At 46.8% G+C, this 20,309-nt stretch overlaps 2 protein-coding genes across 5 annotated transcripts in view; both read left to right on the forward strand.

The window, feature by feature from the left end:
* Positions 1-5,075, forward strand: part of VPS45 (vacuolar protein sorting 45 homolog) — a 67,155-nt gene extending 62,080 nt beyond the window's left edge. For 2 of the 4 annotated variants that reach the window (XM_036867205.1, XM_036867230.1), the window contains one exon: positions 4,440-5,067. In XM_036867205.1, the coding sequence (XP_036723100.1) occupies positions 4,440-4,527 (88 nt within the window). In that variant the 3' untranslated portion in view covers positions 4,528-5,067. Of the gene's footprint in view, positions 1-4,439 lie in introns of all 4 variants that reach the window. The other 2 variants (XM_036867213.1, XM_036867223.1) reach the window with 2 other exon arrangements.
* Positions 5,076-9,755: 4,680 nt separating this feature from the next.
* On the forward strand, positions 9,756-19,381 carry PLEKHO1 (pleckstrin homology domain containing O1). The gene is made up of 6 exons (XM_036852268.1): positions 9,756-10,074; positions 10,758-10,904; positions 15,468-15,608; positions 16,405-16,509; positions 16,886-16,987; positions 18,671-19,381. Exons 1-6 carry the CDS (start codon positions 10,045-10,047, stop codon positions 19,373-19,375), a joined length of 1,230 nt encoding a protein of 409 aa, XP_036708163.1. The 5' UTR covers positions 9,756-10,044; the 3' UTR covers positions 19,376-19,381.
* Positions 19,382-20,309: the final 928 nt, after the last annotated feature.

Genomic DNA, 20,309 nt, shown 5'->3' on the forward strand with positions numbered 1-20,309 from the left:
AGCTTTATGTATACTATTTAAAACTTTTACAAAAAGAATGTATTCATGTATTACTTGCGCCCTCAAAAAACTCATAGGCTTACATGGAAAATAGACATGTAAACAAATAAATTCCTAGAGGAATATTGTGAGAGCGAGTTGGGTTTTAAAAGATGCATCGTTCCACTAGATAAAATGCGAGAGGGGTGGGACAGCTTTCTAGACAGAGGGAGTAGTATGTGCAAAAAGCAAAGAGGTATAAAACACAGCGGTAGCTCTGACAACTGTAATCAGTATTTTGATGTATTAAAAGTTCCATCTTGGTGAATGGATAAAGAAGATATGGCACATATATACAATGGAATATTACTCAGCCATAAAAAGAAACAAAATTGAGTTATTTGTAGTGAGGTGGGTGGACCTAGAGTCTGTCATACAAAGTGAAGTCAGTCAGAAAGAGAAAAACAAATACCGTATGCTAACACATATATATGGAATCTAAAAAAAAAAAAAAAAAAAGTTCTGATGAACCTAGGGGCAGGACAGGAATAAAGACACAGACATAAAGAATGGACTTGAGGACACGGGGAGGGGGAAGGGTAAGCTGGGATGAAGTGAGACAGTAACACTGACATATATACACTACCAAATGTAAAATAGGTGGTTAGTGGGAAGAAGCTGCATAGCACAGGGAGATCAGCTCGGTGCTTTGTGACCACCTAGAGGGACGGGATAGGGAGGGTGGGAGGGAGATGCAAGAGGGAGGGGATATGGGGATATATGTATACATACAGCTGATTCACTTTGTTATACAGCAGAAACCAACACAACATTGTAAAGCAATTATACTCCAATAAAATGTTTAAAAAAAAAAAAAAGTTCCATCTTGGGACTTCCCTGGTGGTCCAGTAGTAAAGAATCTGCCTTACAATGCAGGGGACATGGGTTCCATCCCTGGTCGGGGAACTAAGATCCCACATGCTGTGGGGCAACTAAGCCCACGCACCACAACTACTGAGCTCGCACGCCCCAGCTAGAGCCTGCGTGCTCTGGAGCCCGTGGGCCACAACTAGAGAAGAGAAAACCCGCACGCCACAACTAGAGAGAAGCCCATGCGCCGCAATGAAAGATCCCGTGTGCCGCAACTAAGACCCGACGCGGCCAAAAATAAATAAATAATAATAAGTCTTAAAAAGAAAAATAAAAGTTCCATCTTATCCTTCTCTCTCACTAATTCCTATGTTCCAGCTAAGTATTTGGCTGTAATTAGAAGCTTTTTACTCCATTAAGGCAAATATCTTGGGTTATTTTCTCATTATTTTCCTGTAAGTCTTTTTCTATTTTCCTGCTCCCCAGAATGTCCATTGATTTTTTCATCATACCACTCTTCAGATTTGATTCTAAATTCCTCCAATGTCTTTGTTATAATAAGAAACTCACATGTAATTTCTATCTGTGGAGTATAGTAAAAAAAAGAGGAAATAGATAAGATAGATAGATAGCGTTTTGTTATAAGATGTAGCTTTGTTTAGGAACACAGTTGTTCAGCTCAATTATTTTAGTAATTAAAATTTAAAATCCTATAAATGTTAGTGTCTAGTCCCTTACCAAAGACTTAAAAGTGAAGAAACTTGTTTTTCAATGTGTGATGCAAGACTTTTTGAGGTTGACTTTTTAAAATCAGGGATTTTTTCTGCCCACCTTCCTTCTCTGCATAGAGCTGGGAAAGCACCCTTGATGACAGCACAAACCAAGGCAAGCAATAGCGCTAATCCACTAGATTAGCTCCTGGTACCATCACTGTTTATACCATCTCTCATGTTGCATTGTGATTGTGTATCTCTCTGAGAGCCCCTTAAAGTTAGGAGTCATAACAAGTGTTCATATGTACACCTAGTTCAGTGCCTACCGCATAATGGATGCTCAGTAAATACTTGTTAAATTTAATTGAACTGAGCTGAATTGAATTGGATTATAGTAACACAGGGGAAGGGGATTTTTGAGTTTGCTTTTTAAGTAAGACTGATTTAAAACAATTCTAGAAAAGAAAAATCATTCTTTTTTGTTGTTTTTAAACATAGTCTAAAGTTTGGGGTACAGATACCAATATGTTCATCACCTATAATTTTTAAAGCATTCTGCAATGACTCATCAGAGTCCCCAAATAGATACTTTTTAAAAAGCCACAATGGCCCTGGGAACAAAATTAGGCCTGGCAAATATAAATAGTGTTTTCTCTTTGCAGTCAAGAATGTGGGGTCTTGGGCTTCCCTGGTGGCGCCGTGGTTAAGAATCCGCCTGCCAATGCAGGGGATACGTGTTTGAGCCCTAGTCCGGGAAGATCCCACATGCTGCGGAGCAGCTAAGCCCATGCACCACAACTACTGAGCCTGCGCCCTAGAGCCCGTCAGCCACAACTACTGAAGCCCATGTGCCTAGAGCCCGTGCTCTGCAACAAGGAAGCCACCCCAGTGAGAAGCCCACGCACTGCAACAAAGAGTAGCCCTGCTTGCCGCAACTAGAGAAAGCCTGTGCGCAGCAACAAATACCCAACGCAGCCAAAAATAATAAATAAATTAAATTAATTTTTTTAAAAAAGATACCTAAAACACCTAAAATTAAAAAAAAAAAAAAGAATGTGGGTCTTGTTGATACACAGAGGAGGATCTTTAAGTATAATTTCAGGAAAGTTACTCCTTTCCTTTGCACATGTAGGAGTCTCATGTGAAGCAAAGATCACCTCATAAATTCCTATAGGGTTTCCCAGCATGTTTGTTTCATTCTTACTAAAAGTCCCTAATCAATAACTTCTTGTGTTATCTTTCAAAAATAAAAGGCAATGCTGCCTCATTTCCTGACACTTGTTTTCTGACCTCAAAGTGTCTCCTGTCCAACTGGCCAAAGAGCCAGGCTAGACAGAGGTGCCAGTATAACAGAGGTGTTCAGTAGAGGAATAGATGAATTTAGCTTCTACTCCTTTCCCTCTACTTCACCATTTTCTTCTTTTGCAAAGGAGTTTGGAATTTAAATTTTCTAAGCCTAGAATCTTCCAGGTCTAAGACTGCACAGCTGTGGTAATAATAAGGTACCTGGTCATTTCTCCAACCCTCAATCTGCTATAGACCTGTATCCTGAGAACGAGTCCAGCATACTTATAAGTAATGCCCCCAAAACTCCTGTGTTATAGAGAAGGCTTTCTTGCCAATGGATAGCTATTTTAATTACTTCATTTATTCCGTATACCTTTATTGGGTACCTACTAGGTGTCAGCCTCTGTGGTAAACCCTGGAGATCCAAGATGAGTAAGTGTTAGTCCCACCCTAAGTAACTCAGAGTCTATTTTGGCATCAGTAATGTATAGAGCATCTAATTAATAATAATATGGTGCTAAAATAGCACTAGGACAAAGTGATAATAATGATGGGGGTGATTAGTTCAGCATGGAGGAGAGTTTGGGACGGCTTCACAGAAAAGGTGGCTTTTAATCCTCAGCCTTAAAGGATAAAAGGGATTTCATCAGACAAAGAAGGGGTAGTCTATCATTTCAGACATAGGACATAATAAGAGCAAAAGCATAAAGGTATGAAAGCTCAAGACATGTTTAGGGAACAGTGAATGGTTGGGCATGGAAGGCACATAGGCTGCATGGTTGGTGGGAGATAGAACCAGACAAGTGAGAGTATTGTGTGGTACTGAAGGGCACGGATTCTAGAGCTGGGTTTGAATCCCAGCTAAGACACTAACTAGCTGTTGTGACCTTGGCTAGTCACTTAACTTCTCTATAGCTTGGTTTCTTCATTTTTTAAATGAGGATAATAGCATATATACATATACTACGTTTTTATGTATACACACACAGCTTAAACCAGTTCTCAGAACAAAAGAAATACAAGTAGTATTATGAGACCACATTATGAAGGGCCTTGAATTTTAATCTGTATATTATTCTGTAAGCAAAAGAAAGGTTTTAAGGCAGAAGAGGGGAGAGTATGCAACAGGATATAATCTGTATCTTAGAAAATTGGTGCCACTTTGGAGAGTAGACTGGATAAAGAAAAGCTAGAGGCACAATACAAGTTCTGAGGCAGTTTCAAGAGTTTAGATAAGAGGTGCTGATATAACATGGTTCTGAGTTGATGTACAATAGTAGCCTTGCCCTTAAAAATTCTGGGTTCCTGACTAGAAATTTCAAACTTGAAATATTAGTCTTAACAGAGCTTACAAGTTTAACGCTGAAAGACATAGTGAGAACCCTGGGGAAGAGCACAAAGGGGTTCTCCTTCTAGTCTGGATGTTTTAGTGCTCAACTGATGCTTCTATTCTGCACCCAAATATCAGACCAGTGCTTCTTCCGTTCTATTCATGATATCTTTTCATCTAGTTAAATGTCATGAGCAAGACATTCTGTTTTGGAGATGCTTTTTTTTTTTCCCTTGAGTAACCTCAAGTCTACTGGTCAGTTTCCTAGAGGAAGTTCTGGCTTCTGGACTGCACAGCCGAAGCAAGGAGAGCTCCCAAGTTACATCAAGGTTAGCAAGCAGAAGATGAAATGGTGATGGAGAGGTGAGAAGAATGGCACAACTTCCCCTCTTGCCTCGCCGCAGGCTTTCTCCACTGACCAGAGGGGTGTTGGAGAAGAGCCTTGGGTTTTGTGCTTCTTGTTATAACCCATCTCCAGGTAGCCTGCTGATTCCTGAACTGTTGGCACAGACACCAAGACTCCAGTGGTGAGTTGAGAATAAGTCTGAGCCCATTCCAACCCACTTTTCTCATGTTTTCTTTATCAAATAAATAAATGTATTCCTTGTATTTGATAGCACAATCACTTCAGTTTCTGGCAAATTTTGTTGGGATCTTACTTGAGAAAAGGGTTATCAGAGCTTAAAGGAGTTTTAAAAAGTAAAAATTAGATGCACATACTATAGACTCTTCTCTTAACCCCTTTTATTTTACATTAACCACATTCCTGAACAACTCATTTCTGAAAACCCATCATATTTCTGTAAGAACCATCCAAAAATTGTCCCTAAATTGCAATTTTCTGTGGAACTGAGAAACCATGTATGACTACAATAAAAATCCATTTTGTGAAAAGACACAAGTGATTTGTTTTTGTTTCTTTGGGGTTAATAACTATTTATGGGAATTTATGTGATGAGCCATGAGCTGGCTTTACACCAAACTTAGAGAAGGCATTGCCTCTACCCAAAGGATATTTAAAGTATGTCAAGGCAAATAATAAATTCTGGTGTCAATGGGACTTCCCTAGTAGCACAGTGGTTAAGAATCCACCTGCCAATGCAGGGGACTCGGGTTCAATCCCTGGTCTGGGAAGATCCCACATGCCGCGGAGCAACTAAGCCCGTGCGCCACAACTACTGAGCCTGCGCTCTAGAGCCCGCGAGCCACAACTACTGAGCCCACGTGCCACAACTACTGAAGCCCACGCACCTAGAGCCCGTGCTCCGCAACAAGAGAAGCCACTGCAATGAGAAGCCCACACACTGCAACGAAGAGTCACCCCCACTCGCCACAACTGGAGAAAGCCCGCGTGCAGCAACAAAGACCTAATGCAGCCATAAATAAATAAATTTATTTATTTATTTGTTTGTTTATTTTTTTAAAATCTGGTGTCAATTTCACTTCTCTTGAAAGCAGTGGAAAGTGATAATGTCATTAATACCAGGAAATTATGGTGTGCTCAAGTCATATCACAGTCCCTCCTTGGTGCTCTGTAATAAATTTTTTAAACCTTTCTTTTATGTTGATTAACATTCTCTAGCGTCAGATAGCCTAGGCTCAAATCTGTGTCAAGTTATGTGGCTTTGGGAATGTTACTAAGTCTCTTTGTGGCTCAGGTTCCTCATCTATAAAAAGAGAGTAATAAAGTACCTCCTCATAGGAGCATAAGGACTAAATGAAATGAGAGAATACATTTAAAACACTTAGAACTTTGGTACATAGTAAACCACCCAAGGAAATTTGACTACTAATAGTAAATAAGATTGATTGCTGTCTCCAAGTTGGGGATACAAAATCACTACACAAAATGGTTGGATCCTGTCATCCTCCCACTACATTAATCAGCAGTTCAAGAAGTAGAGGGAAGAGCTGAAGGGTCATCTGATCCATCCCCCCTTTCCCCATTCCTCTCAGCTCTCGGACCACTGTTTCTTCGCCTTACACTCATGCGAAGCCCTAAGCCTTTTGTCTATATTACAGCTAAGAGCTAAGATCTAATAAGTTCTGTTTTGGTTTTTTTTTTTTTAATAATAAAAAAAAGTGAGGCAGCCTTACTTTTAAGGCTAGGGGAGACAAGTTTGAAATGCAGCATTTTACAAGTTATGTAGTCTTTTCAAATAAACAGAAACCTCCTTCCTCCAAGCAGGATTACCTGTGCTTGCCTTTCTCTTGGCAAGATAACTCTGGAATAAGAATAAGAACAGAGACTTTTCTAATATCATTCTCCTCATTCACCTGCTTCCATTGAGCCTACTCAGCTAACAATATCAAGAAGTCTAGGGACGTCCCTGGCCGTCCAGTGGTTAAGACTCCTTGCTTCCACTGCAGGGGGCCCTGGTCAAGGAACTAAGATCCCACATGCCGTGCAGTGCAGCCAAAAATAAATTTTTTTTAAGTCTAAGAAATGAGCCTTACCTTCAGGATGTTTTATGCCAGAAGTTGGCATTTCTTTTTTAAGGATCAAAGATTCATATTTTTATTTAAGATTTACAGAGCTGATTATATTATTACCGGTCCTTTATTTTTTCTTCAATCTTTCGGCCACACCACGCGGCATGTGGGATCTTAGTTCCCTGACCAGGGCCCCCTGCAGTGGAAGCGTGGACTCTTAACCACTGGACCGCTAGGGAAGTCCCTAAAAACGTCATTTTAATTAAGGTCTCATGCTTTTAATGACTTCTCTTCCAGAGATTGAAATGCCTAGTCAAAACCTCCATGTCCCATTTACTCTACAAAAGCCAAGGTGCTTGTTTTTAGGTAAACAACTGTTTGGATAACAGTTTTTGCCCAGTAAATATGCAGGCAGCAATTCAAAATCTTTATCTCTGATGGCTCACTTCTTCGCTTAAGTGGAGTTACTTATAAAATAGTCAATTTAAGAATAAAGCTACTGACAGTTGTGTCTTATCCATGGTGATGCAGTTAGGGAGGTAACCCCACCATGAGTACCCCCAGTATCTTATCTCCACCAAAGAAGGACACTGAGTTATCTGAGTTATTTTTGTGGTTTGTATGTGCGGTAATGTCAAGCTCACTGAGGAGACAGTGCTGTGAAAATGAGAAAAGGAACCCATAAGCTGTTACTCTGAGATTTCTCACTTACGAGTTGGTCTTCAGAAATAGTCTCAATTCACAGATCCCAAGTCAGGTGCCACAAGGTTCACCTGGTGGAGAGAAGTAAAGCTTGAAGGACAGGCCAGGGGAGGAGTATGGCTTATGGGAAGAGGGATGAGTAGCAAGACAAAGGGAGACAGAGTAAGGGAAGGTAGGGGCAGGATGATAAGATGAGGCAGTGCAGCGGTGCAGGTTAATGAGAGAGAAAACCAGAGATTTATGTAACATCTCCAGGAGCAAATAGGCAGGGAAGGTTCTCCAGCCCACATGCATCTGTTCTGGAATCTGCAAATTACTTTGGAGGGTTTTGATTTTTTAGGAGTCCCTCTGCCTGATGTTCCACAAAGCTCCAGCTCCTGCCTGATACAGCACATAGGACTCTAGTACCTTGCATACAGGACATACTCAAATGTTTGCTGACTAAAGGAAGATGGGGCAAGTCATGAATTACTTTTTTCCTCATAAACCGGAATCTATTTAAACTAAAAGTCCAAACCACTCCTATCTACCTGGCAAGCAAGCCCTCAAAAGATCAAACAGTGTAGTGTTCTCACCAGTACGATGGGACATTTTGCTTCCTTACTTATGAAGATACCCTGGATTTTCTCATTCTTTTTAAATCACTTTTTAAATAGAGAGGGTGGGAAATAGAGATGGTGGGAAGGGGAGTGTGTGTGTGTGTGTGTGTGTGTGTGTGTATGAAACCTAAACAGAGTGGAGTCAGAAAACCTGGATTCTAATCTATTTAGCCAGTAACTTGCTGTGTAAACTTGGGCAAGTCCATTGATTTGCCATGCCCTGTTTCCTCATTTTCCAAGTGGGAATAATATTTATTCTATTGATATATACCTCACAAGGTGGCACTAAAGATTTAAAGAAATGATATATGAGAGCATTTTGAAAGGATACATTTCTATATGAGTCTAAAATACAGGAATTAATTAGTATGGTAAATGAAAAGAGGTTAAGAGGAATATTATTGGATTAGGGGAAAGGGGGGCTTGGAAAAGAGAGAAGCCCCCTCCTTTATTTGACAGATACCAGAAAAAGCCAAGACCACTCCACTCCTTAATTTGGCCAACATTTTCTTTTATCTTGAGACATCTCCGAAAAAAGGGGTTCTTTCTTTTTCCTGCTTCTCTGTGCCAGGGATTTTTATTCATTTTGAAGTTACTGCCTGCCTACCATATGCCAGGCAATGTGTTCGTTAGCTCATTATTATTTAGTAATTAGCCCTAGAGGGCAATACTGTATTTTTAAAGGACTTTCATGGGTTATCTCATATAGTCCCCTATCTTTCCTTGTTGATGGAATTGGCAGTCAGTACTTAATATGTAGAGGAACTGAGGCCCAAAGAAATTCAGTGACTTGACCAAAGGCCACGGGGCAGTGATGAAACTAGTACCCAAACCTAGGTTTCCTGACTTTCCTCTTCCCATTAAATGGGTACTGGGGAAAAAATGAAGTTACCAAGATGCTGGTGTGTGGGCTCTGAGGCAGATCTGGCTTAGGGGTGATCAGCAGAGCCTTCCCCAGCCAGGGCATCCTCTGGGCATTGCGGTAGACAGGATGGAATTTTTACACGTCAGTGCATCAGGGAGAGGTACCAGGTAGTAGGAAGTTTAAGCCTCACCTGGAGCTTGTCTTTAAAGCCACTTGGTCTAACAGACCAGGGCTCTGGAGACAGACAGTTCTATTCCTGCCAGCACTTACAGTGTGTCTGCAAATCCCTCAGCCATTCTGAATCTCACTTTTCTCTCTGTGCAATGGAGATCATAATATGTACCTCATACTTATGGCTATTCTCCTGAGGCTCAAATAAGGCCTGAGGCTTTGTAAACTGTAAGAAATGTGTATTAATATTAACTTCTCTTCCACGGAGTCGCCCTACACATCGGTACTCTCCGAAGCATAAAACTTTTCCCCAACGGTTGACCTGCCCAGACCACTATCTGTACCACCTAGGGAGTGTGAATTCCAGTTGCCAGTCCTGGGTAACGCGCCCTCCCAGCTCACGTTCTTGTTTTTGTTTTGGCTTTGAGGGGGAGAGGATCCCGATCTAGGTTATCGCCGGTCTTATAAACCTCCCTGTCTCTCTATCATCCGCTCCATCCTCCCCTGCCGTCTGTCTCGGCAGGTCGGCCCGGGCTGTCTTTTCTGGCTCCACCTCTCGCTCCGGCGGTCTGTGCGAGTCTCGGTCTCCCTGCCCCTCCAGACGCCGTCCTTCGGCGGGGTTTAGGTCTGTCTTCTTCACCCTCAGTGAGTCAGAAACAAAGGAGGGGGGTGGAGGGAGCGCACTCTCTCCGGCTCGGCGATTCGCCCTTTATTCTGAACTCACAACGTCAGCGGGCGGGTGGATGGAGCTGCGGGGCGCGGGCTGGGCCGCCCACAGCGCGCCGGGCCGGGGGAGCGGCCGGGCCGGGCCGGGCGGGCGGGCGGCGGGGGAGCTTTCGGGGGCCCGGGCCGCGTGGGCGCCGGGATGGAGGGCGCTGAGGGGCGGGGAGCGGGCGTGCGTGTGTGTGCGAGCGCGAGGGAGGCCGGCCTTTAGTGTAACCGGAGCTACAAAGAAGGGGAGAGGGAGGGAGGGAGGAGCGGCGGCGGCGGCTCCGGGGGCCTCTCCGCACCCTCCCCCTGGGCAGGAGCCCCCTTGAAGCGGCCTCGGCCCCCGACGCGGGGCCGCCCCTCGGCGCCCGCGCCCGCCCGCCCGGAATGATGAAGAAGAACAATTCCACCAAGCGGGTGAGTGCGCCCGCCCGCCCCGTGCCCGCCGCTGACTTTGTGCCCCGAGGACCCCAGCCCCGTCGGGGCCGCGGGCGGCTGGGTTGGGGGCCGGGGACGCCCCGCGCCAGCCCCCTCCTTCCGGCCCGTGGCCCGGTCGCCGGTCCCCTTAGCCTCGGCCTCGGCGCGCTGGGCCCCACGACGAGGCACCGGCGGGGGCTTTTGTTTGTTTACTTGGGCTGGGGGTAACTTGGCTGAGTTTCTGCCCGACCCCCGGCCTCCCCTTCCTCGGGCGGCGGGCGGCCGCCGGCATCGCGCTCTGCAGCGGCGAGAAGACAATGAGAAATAAAATAAAATGCCGTTAATCCCGGCGCGGCGAGGAGGGAGGCTGGGGGAGGGGGCGGGGGGCCCGGCGGAGACCCGAAGGCCACCCCTCGGCTCCAGCCCGGCCCTCACCCCTTCCACTGGCAGTTCCAGTTGTTTATTTGGGAGAAGGGGGAGGGGAACGATGGGGAAGCGAGTTCCTTGGAGTGAAAGGCTTTGAAGAAGTGGGGAGCGAACGCGGGTCTCCCAGACTCCAGCTGCGGCGGGGCGGACGCGGGAAGGAGGGGACCGGGGACTGAGGGGGGCGCCGGGGACGGAACGGGAGGAGGAAAAAGCTGTGATCACCTAACCGTGTGGTTCTCATCTGGCTCGGGGGGCAGGGGCCTCAGGATGGAAATCATCAGTCTGCACCGCCTGAGAAGGTCGGCTGGGTCCGGAAATTCTGCGGGAAAGGGATTTTCAGGGAGATTTGGAAAAACCGCTACGTGGTTCTGAAAGGGGACCAGCTCTACATCTCCGAAAAAGAGGTAGGTGCCCTTTGCCGCTAACTATCCTTGTTTTCTCAGCCCCCACTTTGTCTCTCCGCAGGGGTCTTATCTACTTCTCATCTCCCCCTTACCTCATCCCTCATTTTGTTCCAAAAGCTAGTTCAGCCGTCGGGTTGGTCTCTACCCCCATCTTATCTGCAGAGAAAGGTCACTCTTTAATGAGGAGACCGGAGTTAGAATTAGAAGTTGAGTTTGCATCTTATTTAAAAATTTTTCTTTGGAAATATCTTTCTGACAACCATGATAACTCCCTCCCAAGAATGTCCCAAAAGTTTTAAGTGTCCCCTGCTGGCCCCTACCCTATCCTGGCCTCTAGCTGATCGTAGGATTATTTTTTCTTTGCTGTTGCTGCTGAAACACTGTTCAGCTTATTCTCCACTCCTTCCTGCCCTCCCCACCCCAACCCGGCTAGCCTCCCCTTTCCTGTCTCTCACAGGGACATATGCAAGTCATATCAGTAGTACAGCTGCCCTGAATCACAGAAAACACACATACAACCCAGGGTCAGTGTCACATGACCTCAGGTAGAGTATTTGTAAGTGGCAGTTATTTCTGTTGAAGCCAATGTCCCTAACCAACATGTTCTCTGTTCCCCATCCCCACTCCACTGAAAAAAAAGAAGCAAGGAACTCATTCTCCATTCCTTCCTGCCCAGCTGCCCCCCACCAGTTATATCAGAAGGGAGAATGGAGTTATGAACCCCTGTGTGTCTCTGTGTCTTTGGGGCTATAGTTAAAATGAAAACCACAGTCCACATTGGGTCAGAACCTGCGCCCACATATTGAATCCAGATTATTCTCTCCGTTATCTCTAATTCTTGGGATAAATGACACATAGTAATATTGAGAAACTGAAATTGCCCCTCCGTGGGTTAGAAGTCATTCCAGTCCCTACCTCTGTGACTGTGTCAGCATCGCCTAGGAGACTGTCCTGAGTTCCCCTGGTAGGATGACCCTCCACCCGCCCCCATTCTGTATTCCCTCACCCAGGGCTAACTGGGAAGTCCTCCCTGAGTTCTAACCTCTTCTGCTTTCTGCATAGACTATATTTAGGTAAATAAATCCTTTTATGGTATTGAAATAGACACATGCGCAGTCCTAGAGAAAGTATTCATCTGAACAGGACATCTACTGAGGCAGCTAAGAAAGAACTAAGTTGTGCCAGGGCCAAAGAGATCCCTCATAAGGGTATTTAAACCTTGCTGTTTACACTAAGCTGAGAACTTGGTGATGGAGCGAGGTGAGAAAACACTTTGACAGGAGAATTTATTTTTAAGGGTCACCTCTACCCAACCCCAAATCCTACCCAAGGTTTTTCCACAATTTGTGGGCTTTCCAGGGTTTTTTTCTGGCTTTTTTTTTTTTTTTTTCTCCTTAGGCAAGTGTCAAAGTGTATCTCCTGTCTTCCCTGAACTCCATAATGGCAGGATACTCTAGTGAGCAATCAGGGAGAACTTCCCACACGTCAGTGGGGAAAACATGTGATCAGGGAAAGGGTAGAAGGAACAAGACATCTTTTTCTTGTTTGTATTTGTTCAAAGAACAGAGTCAGGGGGCAAAAGAGCGTAGTTGACCCTTGTTTGTGGAGGAAGGGGTACTGAGACAGGGGAAAGGACGGAATGACCTCAGCTTAGGATGTCTGGTGTCCTGTGAGTCAGGGGCATCTGACCGATCATGGGGCCAACTGCCCACTGCTGAGAAAGGCATAGGAGAAGAGGGAACAAGCCTGTTGGTAGTACTCTTCTTTGGGGCCAGTTTCCACGCTACAAAGGCCTAGGTTAAAGGTGAAACTGATCAAGGACTATAGGCTTTATTCTGTCCACTTCCCAAAAGCTCCAGAGCCAACAGAGTCAAGATTTTTTTTAATATAGTATGATGTTTGTAATTTACATGGGCTTTTTTTTTTAATATTTATTTATTTATTTTGGCTGCACTGGGTCTTAGTTGCGGTGCGCAGGATCTTCGTTGTGTCCTGTGGGATCTTTAGTTGTGGCATGCGGACTCTTAGTTGCAGCATGCACGCAGGATCTAGTTCACTGACCAGGGATTGAACCCCGGCCTCCTGCATTGGGAAGCTCGGAGTCTTACCCTCTGGACCACCAGGGAAGTCCCAGTAATTTACATGTTAATGCAGGAAATCCCTAACCCTCTCCCCTAGAATTTGCGATAGTCTTTTTTTGCAACTGCCCCCACCGAAGAAATCCTTCTGTATTTGTTGTTAATAATCGTTTTCTTCATTCTTAGTCAAAGGGCACGTTATGATCATGGAGCTGATGTATAGGAACAGAAACTAGACCTTAGGGAGACCTCATGGTAGAGGAAATTGAGTTCAGGGCATCTTTTTTTGGCAAGCATGGGAAAAATTCCTTTCTGTGGGCTAAGGAGAAAGAATCAGGGGAAAGGGTTGACTTTTGTGGGTGGTAATTATAAATGAGACTGTGGAAATTAGATGGGCAAAAACAATACAGTGGAGAACTAGGGTCTTGGAGTTGTCCATCTTCCCTGGGCACTGGAATATGCTTGTTTCACTGCTTGCCTTACCCCATCTCCTACCCCTGCCTTATGAGGGGCTAACCACTGTCAATGTCTTCTGCTCCCCAGAGCTCCTTATCAGTCGTGTCCAAGCCAGAATATCTCCCTTTCCCTTCCCTTCCCCTCTGTTCCCCTCCCCTTCCGTTCCCCTCCCCTAAGGAAAACAGAACAAGTAACTCTCTTCCCCTGGCTACATACACACACCCAGCACTTTCCTCTCCAAGATTTCTGGCCTCTGCTGATAGTCTCAGCTCTGAGGGAGGAGGGGAAGAGGAGTGATGCATCACCCTGCATCCCTGCTTCCATGTTTCTGGGAATTGTTCTGGGACACCCCTTGCCAGCATCTTGTCCACTTTCACCTACAAGCCTTCAAGGCTTCTGGTCACTTCCTAGTCCAAAACCCGGGAGCCCAGGATAGGGGAGAGCCCTGGAGGAGCCAGACCACGTGGAAACAAAGAAAGGTGGGTGTATGAGCAGCCATTCACCTGAATGAGTCTGTGTCAGCCCCCTGGGTCCAGCGCCAAGTCAGAAGGATAGGCAGATACAAGAGCAGAGATTGGCTGGGGGATGGAAGAGAGAACCAGGTGGATAGATGAAGTCACCTCCAGGCACACAATTCCTATTTCAGAGCTTGAGACGTGGGGACTCTTTTGTGAAGTACCTCCAGTCAGGGAGGTCAGATGTCTTCCAAGGAACATATGAGGCTACTTTTGACTGTTTGTTTAGTTTTAACAAGACAAGTGCTGGTGGTTTCCATCCTCATCCCAGGAAAGCCTGGACAGCTCATCCCACAGGGTCTTCCAATCCCAGGCGTAAGTAGCAGAGGGTGAAAGCGTTTTCTGATCACAGGCTGCTCCGTCCAGGCCAGTGATGAAGGCTTCTTTCCTCTTGCAAGCCAAATCACAGCTTCAGAGGATCAGGGCTATGGGACTACCTTAGGGGAGAGGAGAAAAAAACCCTGAGAAGTTTAAAACGGACCTTGGCAGAAATGTTAGTAGAATTTGCTTTGTGGCACTCATAAAAGGCTGGTTGGGGTTGGAGGATGTAGATGGAACTGTGGTCTCTGATTAGACATTCAACAAGAGAGTTAAGAGCCAAATGATGGATAGAAATGCTGAGAGTGGAACCGGGTGCAAGATAGATTCTACAAGCAGGAAGGGCTCAGTTTAGACACAAGGAAGAACTTCCTGGCAGTAAGGGCTCAAACTGGAATCATGGAAACTGGTAGCAGAACACTTTTTTCCAAGTAGTCCTCCAGGGAGAGTATAAATGCATCTTTGCCTAGAGAGCAGTGGATGATTTAAGTGGCTTCTCAAGCCCACAGGAGCTAGGTTGGGTTGTCACGGTACCTTGGAAGGAAGAAGGAGGGGTAGGAACTACAGGTGTATTTTTCACCCTGTCTGAACAAACTCAACAAACTGAACACAGGGGCTGCTGTTCCTGTGGTGCTGAAGCTTCTGAAAAGAAGGAGATAGATCAGTCTCTTCATAATAGTATATATTTAAGGAAGGAGCCAAGGGATAATGGGATAAGAAAGCAACAGCATAAACAAAAGACAGGGAAGGGCGGAGGCAGCCCTTTGTTCCCTCCAGACATCCCCTGATATTGGCCCTGCCTTTACCTCCTCCCTCTGGACAATCAAGGGCCATCCGGGTTTTGCTTACTTCAGGATGACAGGATTAAACTGTTAGCCCTGTAACCATGTCCTTTGAAGGACAAAGTGGGAGTCACAGTGAAGAGAGACCTCCTGGGGCTCTGGAAACAGTAGCTTGGCTGAGGGGAGTGGGGACAAGGGGTTTAAATGGAAACCCACCTGAGGAATCAGGACGTGGGGGCTGCCCCCCACTGTCAGGCCTCTGTGGGCCTTGGGTAGGACAGCCTTTTCCTAACCTATGGTCATCCCTCCCCTCTCAGGCTTCTTCTGGTTCCCAGGACTGGTCTATAACTAACAATTTGGGAGAAGGGACTAAGTAATTTCATCCTCAGCACCTCACCTCCAACCCTCCCCTAGGTAAAAGAGGAGAAAACTATTCAAGAGGTGTTTGATCTGAGTGACTACGAGAAGTGTGAAGAGCTCCGGAAATCCAAGAGCAGGAGCAAGAAGAATCACAGCAAGTTCACGCTTGCCCGCTCCAAGCAGCCCGGGACCACGGTATGCCACTCTGCCGCCTCGGCCACGGGGACGCTGACCAGCTCAGGGTGTGGGGAGCAGATCCTTCCCCTTCAGGACCTCTCTCTCGGCTCTCTTGGCTCAGAGGCCCTGAATGATTGCTCTCCTGCCAGCTTTTATTATTTAACCTGAGAATATCATGGCCATTTCCTTCCTTCCAGGCAAGCCAGCCTTTAAACTGTCCAGCCACAAAGACCATATCTCTCTCCCTCTCTCTGTCTCTCTGTCTCTCTCTCTCTCTCTCTGTCAAACACACACACACACACACACACACACACACACACACACACACACACACACACACACACACACACACACACACACACACACACACACACACACACACACACACACCCCTCTTGGGAGACAGCCACTTTTCCCTGGACCGTGATAGGTGGTTGAAATTCTGAATCTAATTTCTCTTGTCTGAGGAAACCCAGGGAAGCCATTCCTGTCACATTCTATTTCTTCAAACATTTAAAGATCTTTATTTTAGTACCTGTCCTTTACCAAACCTCCTCTCATTATCTCCAGTGCCGTATTAATATCTGGTACCCTTCTAAGCTCCTCATTGGTCGTTTCTAAAACAGCCTCCAAGCAATGGCATTTTGCAGGAATAGAGGCTGATTTCCTTAAGTTACGGATGACTCCAGAAGTAGAATCTCTCTCCTTCCAAGAGCTGGGTCTAAGAGAATGAGATTATAATTTCTTATTTCTTCACTGTCAAGGTGAGGCCAACTGTAAACCCCTGACTGAAACAAGAATCTTCTCCTCACAGGCACCCAACTTGATCTTCCTGGCAGTGAGTCCAGAAGAGAAGGAATCATGGATCAATGCCCTCAACTCCGCCATCACCCGAGCCAAGAACCGCATCTTGGATGAGGTCAGGAGGCTTACTGTGGGGAAGGGGACGCTGAGGCAGAGGGAGCAGAATGACTCACTGAAGAGGGAAGAGGATGGTGTGGGCCCCACTTACTAGCTCCCCACCAGCTCTGCTCCTTTATTTCCCTTTTGAAACCCTATTCTCCTTCTAACTTCTAAGTCTTTTCTGCCAACTCCTCTTTCCCTGCTTTCTGATGCATGGGCCAGCTTAAGGAGCTTAAGCTTCATGTCCAATACATCCCTTGCCCTTGGATTTGCTCAGTAACGGTTCATGAGGTGGGATTATTTCCCAGTCCAGGCATGTTCAGGCCTCAGGGGAAGCTGGGTTGGGACAGAGTCTCCAAATAGCACCTATGACTCACAGTGCATCTCTTCAGGTCACCGTTGAGGAGGACAGCTATCTCGCACACCCAACTCGAGACAGGGCAAAAATCCAGCACTCCCGGCGCCCCCCAACTCGGGGACACCTAATGGCTGTGGTATGTAAGACTATAAAAAAGTAAAAATTGCTGAAGGGCCAACCCCATGTCAGTTCATCTCAGACAGGACTGTATCTCAGACAGCCCACCAGAGGCATTTGTGTACCAAGGTCAAAGGCTAGGGAAGTCCCTCCGCCCTGTTCCCTTTCTTGATTCCTCCAAACCAAAAATATTTAGTCAGCACCTACTGTGAATTTGAAAGTCCTGCCCTCAATAAATGTATCATCCTTTGGGGGAAATGAGATATACCCACAAGGGAAGTGAAAAGTAGAAGAGATGAATACAGTACAAGGCAACATAAGCTACTGTCTGGTGGCTAGCTATCCTGACGGATAACAGCATTATGTATCACAGGCACTTAGAGGAGCAAGGGTTTTCTTTCATTTGTCTGAGCGCTAAGTGTCTAGGGAAAGAGGTGCTCAGGTATAGTAGAAAGAACATGGGGGCCTCCCTGGTGGCGCAGTGGTTAAGAATCCGCCAGCCAATGCAGAAGGCACAGGTTCGAGCCCTGGTCCGGGAAGATCCCACATGCCACAGAGCAGCTAAACCCATGCTACTGAGCCACATGCCACAACTACTGAAGCCCGTGCACCTAGAGCCCATGCTTCCAACAAGAGAAGCCACCACGGTAGAAACCTGTGCACCACAATGAAGAGTAGGCCCCACTCACCGCCAACTAGAGAAAGCCCACACACAGCAACGAAGACCCAACACAGCCAAAAAATAAATAAATAAAATAAAATTAATTAATTAAAAAAAAGAAAGAAAGAAAGAACATGGGCTTTGGAATCAGACAGAGCTGGGTTGGAACCTAGCTTTGCAGTGTACTCTGAAGCTGCCCGCCTCCAACTGTAAAGTGGGGCAGTAATCATGCCCACTTGAACGGTTGCTGTGAGGAATGATTGAAACAACATATGTATCAATACATATAAGGTGCTGAATACCCTTATCACTTTTCTAAAAATTACAGTATTCTGGAAATAGAACAAGTTTTATTTTAAGGCAAGAGGTTCTGAGGTCAGAGTAGCAGAGGGGGTTGAGGTGTGTGGCTCAGAGGATACAGATGGAAAAGGACAGTTACCCTGCCATGCCAGGCATCCTGTATGTGTCAAACCCAACTGATGCTTAGAGTCCACAATACAGAGGAAAAAAACACTCTTCAGGAAGCTCGTAGTAAAGTGGAAAATACGGGAAACAAGCAGGATAAATTATTTTTTTTAATAAACTGGTAATTTTTTAAAAATATTTATTTGCTAACTTACTTTGGCTGTGCTGGGTCTTAGTTGCGGCATGCAGGGTCTTTAGTTGCGGCATGCTGACTCTTAGTTGTGGCATGCTGACTCTTAGTTGCGGCATGTGGGATCTAGTTCCCTGACCAGGGATCGAACTCAGACACCCTGCACTGGGAGCGCGGAGTCTTACCCACTGGACCACCAGGGAAGTCCCCCAGGAGAAATTACTTTAAATCACAGAAAAATAAAAGAAAGAAGTTAAAGTCACTATCAAAGGAATAAGAAATAGCAAACAAAGTCAGAGGGCTGTGTCAGGAGTGGGGGCTTCTCATTCAGGGAAGGCATGTTGAGGAGGGAAATGACCACAGCCTGCTTCTCTTTCAGGCAGTCAGTCCTGAAATGCTCACTGACGACAATCTTCCCCCTTCATTCCCTCCTTCTCCCTCTCCAGGCTTCAACCTCTACCTCGGATGGCATGCTGACCTTGGACCTGATCCAGGAGGAAGACCCTTCCCCTGAGGAACCAACCTCCTGTGCGGAGAGCTTTCGAGTCGACCTGGACAAGTCCGTGGCCCAGCTGGCAGGCAGCCGGCGGAGGGCAGACTCAGACCGCATCCAGCCCTCCTCGGACCGGGCAAGCGGCCTTCCCCGACTTTGGGAAAAGCCAGGCAGAGGGGCCACCTACACCCCCCAGGCACCCAAGAAGTTGAGCCCCTCAGAAAAAGGCCGCTGTGCCTCCCTGGAGGAGATCCTGTCTCAGCGGGACGCTGCCGCAGCCCGCACCCTCCAACTGCGGGCCGAGGACCCCCCGACCCCCATCCCACCCCACCCGGGGCAGCTGTCCCGGATCCAGGACCTGGTAGCGAGGAAACTGGAGAAGACTCAGGAGCTGCTGGCAGAGGTTCAGGGACTGGGAGATGGGAAGCGAAAGGCCAAGGACCCCCCTCGGTCTCCTCCCGATTCTGAGTCAGAACAGCTGCTGCTGGAGACAGAGCGGCTGCTGGGAGAGGCGTCATCAAATTGGAGCCAGGCGAAGAGGGTGCTGCAGGAAGTCAGGGAGCTGAGGGACCTGTACAGACAGATGGACCTGCAGACCCCCGACTCCCACCTCAGACAGCCCAGCCAGCATAGCCAGTACCGGAAGAGCCTGATGTAGAGGAAGGTGACAGAGTCTGGAACGTGTGGGGGTGGACAGACCCTTATCTCCAAGTGTTGCAGGATACAGCTTTTTTATTTACCTCAGTCAAAAAAGAAAACAAAAACACGATCAAATTCGTTGCTCTTGCTGCTGCCCGACCCTCCTACAGCCCTTATTTCCCAAACTCCTTTCCCCCCATCTATCTCTCTGAGACCTAAATTGCCTCAGATCTGGGGAGGAGGTGACCCCTACAGCAGTATTAAGAAGCTTTCACCTGGATGAAGAGAGAGAGGGTAACGAAGGCACAGTCTGACCATGTTACACGCACCAGCCCTCTGGGGTGTGGTGAGGAATATACTGCTGCTCCCGAGGATGTATCTGGGCTCCTAAGTTTAGAGGGGGAGGTGTGGGGCGTCTCTCGTGTCCCATTCCAAGTTTTCGATCTGAGGGTGAAATTTCAGCCACTCAGCCGTAGCTCGAGGGATGTGGGAGCCAGTGCCACCTCTCCACGCACACACAAGTGAAATTTATCCCAGCCCCGAGGAGGGTTTGTGCAATTAAAACACCCCCAGCCCCGCCGCCAGGCACTGGCTTCTCACGCCTAGCAGCCTCTGATTGAGATCAAGCTGCCTGGCTTTCTTGTATGAGGTGTTTCTTCCCTTCATCTCTCACACCCTTCCCAGCACTGATTCAGAGATACAGCCCTGGACGGATGGGATGGATTTGGTCATTTGGCTAGGGGCGCCTAGCACAGGGGAACCGGGGACAGTCAGCCCCACGGAAGAACCAAACTAAAAAGGAAACTGATTTGTGATGCAAGCTGGGTAGGATGAAGGGGAAAACCAAATATATGCCCAGGTTCCTCTTTCGGCCAAGCTAGGGTTTCCTGTAGCCTCTCCCTCTCTGTCCTCGAACCTTGCTTCCAACACTAATCAAGCCCCAGCTTTAGAAA

The sequence above is a fragment of the Balaenoptera musculus genome, chromosome 1 (assembly GCF_009873245.2).
Source record: "Balaenoptera musculus isolate JJ_BM4_2016_0621 chromosome 1, mBalMus1.pri.v3, whole genome shotgun sequence".
Lineage (NCBI taxonomy): Eukaryota > Metazoa > Chordata > Mammalia > Artiodactyla > Balaenopteridae > Balaenoptera > Balaenoptera musculus.